This window comes from Dromiciops gliroides, chromosome 5 (assembly GCF_019393635.1).
Source record: "Dromiciops gliroides isolate mDroGli1 chromosome 5, mDroGli1.pri, whole genome shotgun sequence".
NCBI lineage: Eukaryota > Metazoa > Chordata > Mammalia > Microbiotheria > Microbiotheriidae > Dromiciops > Dromiciops gliroides.
The window spans coordinates 194,956,658-194,962,657 of record NC_057865.1 but is presented as its reverse complement, the minus strand read 5'-3'; the positions used below and the strand labels follow the sequence as shown (position 1 = coordinate 194,962,657).

Here is a 6,000-nt window from a genome sequence, read left to right as displayed (position 1 = left end):
TCCTCCCTTTCCCAAAACAAGATCATAATATTTCCTGGCCCTCCTACTAGTCTTTTTATGGCTTACACTGCCCGTGTACCCTGGGATACCAGGGACACCTCTCTGCTGTTCCTCACATGTGACACACCATCTCCCTCCTCATTTGCACTTCTTAGTTTCCCTGACTTCTTTCAAGTCTTAGCTAAAGTTCTACCTTCTAAAAAGAAGCCTTTCCCGTTCTTAGGTACAACTTACCTTACATACAGCCTCTTTGTATGTAGCTGTTTGCATGTTATCTCTCCCCTTAGACTTCTCCTTGAGAGCAGGGACCGTCTTCCTTTTCTTTGTTATTTTCAGTACTAAGCACATAGATGGTTAATAAATGCTAGCTGAATGACTGATTTGATGCTACCTTTCCTGTATGTAATGAGGGCTGTCTGAAAATACTTTTCAGTTGCCTACATGGTACACATCACTGGACTAGGCAATGGGTCTACATCCTGAAAAATGAACATGGTCCCTGTCTCCAAGCTCACAGTCTAATCTGTTATTTAAAGACCTAGGTTATGAGACCTATTACTAGATGAGAGATCTAGTAACTGTTACTTTTGAGAAGTGTAGGGCATCAGTGAACCAAACTGATTTAATCATACTGTTGTTAAAACAAAACAAAAACCCACCTTTACAAATGAAGAAAGCTTATTGTCATTCACGTGAAAATCAAGAGTAGAGAGCGGCTGTTTGAAAAAGACTCTTGAAGGCACTGACTTTGAGGTTGTTCTGAGCCTGAACCCACATGATGGGATTCGGCCCTTGTTGTACAACACGCAGAGAATACCGCTGTAAAAAGAACTACTTTCTTTGACTTTACATATAAACAGGTACCAATTCTGACTTTATTCATCATATTAACATACAATAATGTTCATGACACAAAGTGAGAAATGCACAATTTTTAACCATATAGCTTGCCTTACACCCAAAGAACATGATATTCATATTCAACATTTACATAACCAGTCCACCTAACTTTTACAAATGTCCTAAAACCATTTCCAGCATTTCTCATAGAATTCTAGTTGGTTGGTTGTTTCTTTTCATTGTTTCTTTTGATTTTGTATTGTTTTGAATCACCATCCTGTGTAGCACTAAATAGGCCCTAAGGCTTCCCCTAAGAATGGATTCTTGAGTGTAAGTACCAACCTTGTCACCTAGAGCTGTCCAAGTGGTCTAAAAGGCCGGACTTTCAACACTGAAGAGCTGATGATTTGACATTTAGCTATTAGGCTTGTAGGTTATGGTTGTGACACCAGATCAAAGCTGCAAGGAGAGAAACCCCTGGGAGAGAGCTTTGTGATTTGGGTTTCTGCTTGAGAGACTTTTGTTGTTGAAATATAAAGTCCTACAAACCTTTGTGAAAAAGTCCATAAGGCTGAAACTACCGTTACATGTAAGAAGTCTGGCAGTTGAGACCAGGATCTGGACGCCTGATTGTCCACGGACGTATTATTCATATCAATGAATGATTCACTGTCCATTCATTAACTTGAATAATGAGCAGTTAAATGGTTGATATGTAACATTACACAGTCAGAACACCTTTCTGTGTAAAACCTTGAGAATGGGTTTATGTCAAACATTAGAACTCTGCACATACAAAAATCAAGCTGCAGTTTATCCCCCCTCTACCTGCATTTCATCCATGTACAACAACTGGGGTCACTGCCTGTGCTTGGGTGAAGAAGCCCTCACACTCACCATGATCAAGGTCAGTCATCTCTGAATCATGCCGCTCTGTGCTGGATTTTTGCAGTCACCACAGGAAATGTAAGTCACATCCTGGTCAAAAAAGACCCGTCCATTTCTCACCATATTAAAAAACCTGAGATTGGAGTCAGCAACTAGCTACCCTTGAAGCTGATAAAAAGAACGAACAAAACAAAACAAAAACCAAGTTGCTGACGTGAATTAAGGCTTCAAATGAGGACCACATTGCAGTTGATGAGACTCAAGCTTAAAAAGTTTAAAAGTAAATAAGTAATATCCCTTACACACTCACCACAATCGCTTTATATTTTCAGCTGCCTGGAGTGATTGGCTGCACAGTAATCACAGCTCAGGACCGACTGCTCTTTCTTCTTGCTCCAGCTCCCAAAATAACAAGGGTATTCATTTGTGAGAATGCCATGGGCTATGGCACCACTGTCGGGAGAACACTACAACATCCCCCAGACGTTCCTATACTTGATGTTCTGACCTTTCTTACTCTAGTCCCTACATCACCGGCAAATCTGAGAGTGACTGAGGAAAGTGTAGACACCACCCTAGGAACCATAGAGAAAGAAATGCTGCTGGGGAAGCAGATACATTCTCCTTTTCCTTCACCTCTTTCCTCCCTGTAAATCCCTCATAGTTTTTCTCACTCTTCTGCTTTAAGCTTTTCTTTAAAAAAAAAAATATGCCTTCGGGTTACACAGTGACTAAACTCATGTTGGGAGCAGTGGAAAACATGCTGGTGGACCAAAAACACCTGAGCTGTTGCTGTTGCCACCAAACACACATTTGGTTTTAAAGAAAACACAATGGTTAGTGATCTCACCTTTTAAAATTCTACTTTGAACTGCTGGATGGAAGTCGACTTGCCTAACCACCCAACTTGCTGTTTTAATCGGTAGAGTGCCTGATTCCTAGCTATTGAAATGAGCTACAAAATGGTTTTTCAGTCTTTTTTTTCCCTTCCCGAGCCAGAGAATAAAACCTTTTTAAAAAATTTTTAACCCCCTTTACATCTAGGCCCAACTGGAAATTTGTGCATAGACAGCTTAAATTGCCCTTAAAAGTATGACTAGCTAACTACCTATTCACAATGTTTACAAAACCAGCTCCCAGAAATGGGTAGCGTTTGTAAAAGCCCTAATTGTATTATCTGAGGTACTTGGTTTTTGCTCTTTATAAAGCAGCTCTTGGAAAATCACCTAATGGCCTGTCCATTAGAATGATAGTTTATGTCACTGTTTTGACTGAATGTGCTTTGATGTTCAGATGGGCCACTGTTGCAGTGAGTTATTTCTTTTGGATTCACTACTATGCTTCTGTTCCTAACAGGGTCTACCCCCGACCCAAAAGCTGGCTCAGTTTCAGGCCTAAGGTGCACTGTGAAAGAATTGGGTAAGGACTAATTTTTGAGAATTATTAGTAGCACAACTTGGAAATGGTGCTGTCCTCTATCACCAATAAAGCTTTCTTTTCTAAGAACAAGAGGATGTGCAATTTATCGCATACGACTGCTTCATCTGTCCAGAGAAAAAGAACATCTTAAACATCTGCCCTTCCACTTTTAACCGGGAGAAAAAGTAGCTGCTCTCCCACATATAGACATTAGAGTAAAGAGAAAACAGCTTTTACACACCGAAGCCCCATTTTCCAAAAATATCTATGTCCATACATATATTTCAGATTTACAGGGAATTTCTTTTTTCATTGACAGGAAGATAACAAAATCTCCAAAAAAAGTCCGTACATCCATGTTTTCTCAGGATACTTCAATGATTTCCATACTACCTGAAAAGCTTGATTGGCTGCCTACTTTTCCCAGTTCTTCTCGGGACCTGTTCTCTGACATGATGCTCTCTCCAAATTCCATCTGGCAGCTTCTGCGTTTCAGCTGCTTTTCAAAAGGGCTCTCCTCGTGCCAGCTCCGCCTGGAGTCAGCTCGGTCACTTGGTTTCTGCCGCCTGCGTACTGAAAAGGCCTGATCGCTGCAAGTAGGCAGCTGGCTACAGCTATAGGCAGAGTACCGGGCACTGCCCCCATAGATGGCGGAAGTAGAATAGAAGTGAGAGGACTCGGTGGCAAAGTACCAACTATTGGTCAAGGAAGGGGCGGAAGCTTGGGGAGCCAAAATGTCCGAGTGCCAGCCCTTGAGGCCCAGCCCGGCGGCGGACTTGGCCAGATGCTGTTGGCTTGTGGAAAGACCAAACAGGAAATTTGGGCGGTAGTTGTCCTCCACGCTCCCACTTCGGTGCAGCGGGGACAGGAGGGGCCTTTGGGTGGTGTTACCGATGTTGGTTCTCCCAGAGTGCAATCTCTTAGTCTGGCTTTCTGACTGCCAAGTAGACTGGGTCTTCTCAGGGATGGTGGCTTCCTCCTTGTCTGGACTGGTCTCTGGAGTCTGTTCAGACACTTCCTGAACCGGAGAGAACTGGCACAGCTTACTGCTTCCCTCCAAAGCACTAGAGGGTTTATAGTATTCCAGAGCATCCTCTGATGAGGGAAAACTATGCAAAGATGCCGCCATACTGGAGGAGTAGGAAACCGATTTGATGTCTAGAGAGAACGAACGTTTGAGTTTGTTGCTGTCTTCTAGTGCGTCTGAAGACATGTGGAGTCCATTGATCCCCTGTACCAGTGGACCGTCCTCAAATGATGCAAGCTGCACGCATGGAAGGCTCGCAGGGTGCACGGACCTCTGCCCCACTGTGTCTGAGGTAGCAGAGTTGGTGCTAATGGAGGTTTCACTGTTCTGTGCTCCTTCTGAAGCTGTGGCAACAAATTCACTGGCTTTCTCTAGGTGCAGAAGTTTAAGCTTGCTTTTTGTACCCACTGCTCCTCCAGTCTGCTTCTTAATTTTTTTCTCATAGTCTAGCAGTTGGCCCAAAAAATTGAAGTTTGGAGAAATAGTTGGCCTTTTTTCTTTCACAAATCTGATGGATAGAAGGAAAAATGTTACAAACTCAAACTATACATGATTTGAACTAAAAAAAAAAAACCCAAACAAACAAAAAAACATAGAAGCAAGAATGGAAATCTTGGGAAAAGCTTCAGCCAAATCAACATGATACTCTGTAGGTGACAACTTTGGAAGCAAAAATATATTAAACATATATGGAGAAATCTCAGCATAAAAATGTTCCTCTTGGGGGCAGCTAGGGGCGTAGTGGATAAAGCACCAGCTCTTGATTCAGGAGGACCTGAGTTCAAGTCCGACCTCAGACACTTGACACTTACTAGCTGTGTGACTCTGGGCAAGTCACTTAACCCTCATTGCCTAAAAAAGAATGTTCCTCTTCATGGGAAAAAATCTCCAACACATTAATAGCCAATAGTAGGGCCTTTGGATGAACATTGGTGGGTGACACTGAACATCATGGTGCCTTCCTATGCAATAGGAAAAGAGGGCCCAGTCCCTTCATGCTACTGCCCTAGAAGAATTCTTTTCAAAGAATGGTAGTATAATGCTGTAAGTGATATTAGAGGTACAGAAACAGTCTCACCAGCAAGGCCCTCCTCCTGCCATGATTAGGAGCACCAGGAAGGGTCAGTGAGCTGACACACCACTGACACACTTGGCGGTGGCAGTGGCTCACTGGTCCTTCCATTTCCCCATGTGACTCATGAGGGTGCTTGTAATCATGTCTTCAAGGCATTTCGATGTTCAGGATTTTAATTAAAGAAAAAGAAGGTATTAATTGTCCAAGGCATCAAAGGGCAATGTTTCCCAGCTCATGTTGGTACTCAAAGTGAATTAATCAGAAAGCTTGTGAACTATAGCTTCGTTTAGGGCTTTGTGGAGGGAATTCTCACTAACACCAAGTTTGTCAAAAGGATAAAACCAGTAAAAAGGAAGGGAAGAGGAGCATTCACAGCAGTAAAAGACTCAGAGAATCTACCAAAATCTCCCTCTGACTTTTTTATGTCTGAGGAGGTGCAGTTTCTTCAAAAGTTAATAGAGACACAGAACTAAGGCAATAGCTTGTTTTTTGAATAGAGAAAACTAAGGAAAAACAATCCCACTGAAAGAAAACTGTTTAAGACCAAAGAAGAAGGCCAAGCATGTGGTGAAACATTAACTTAAATATGAACAGAGGGATCCAAATAATTTAGTAACTCTAGTGAGGTAACAGAATTTATTATGTTTTCTTTCATACGTGGACTTCAAGGTAGGATGGAGGTTGGAAGAAACAAATAGAGGACATTCCCACTGTGCTTTTTCCATTGGCGGCTATTTAAGTATACAATTTC

At 42.2% G+C, this 6,000-nt stretch overlaps 1 protein-coding gene across 2 annotated transcripts in view; it reads right to left on the bottom strand.

Annotated features, from left to right (window-relative positions):
- Positions 1 to 856: 856 nt before the first annotated feature.
- DUSP16 (dual specificity phosphatase 16) overlaps positions 857 to 6,000 on the bottom strand; it is a 112,934-nt gene continuing 107,790 nt past the window's right edge. For both annotated transcript variants that reach the window (XM_043968306.1, XM_043968307.1), the window contains exon 7: positions 857 to 4,682. In XM_043968306.1, coding sequence (XP_043824241.1) covers positions 3,512 to 4,682 — 1,171 coding nt within the window. In that variant the 3' untranslated portion in view covers positions 857 to 3,511. The remainder of the gene's footprint in view (positions 4,683 to 6,000) is intronic.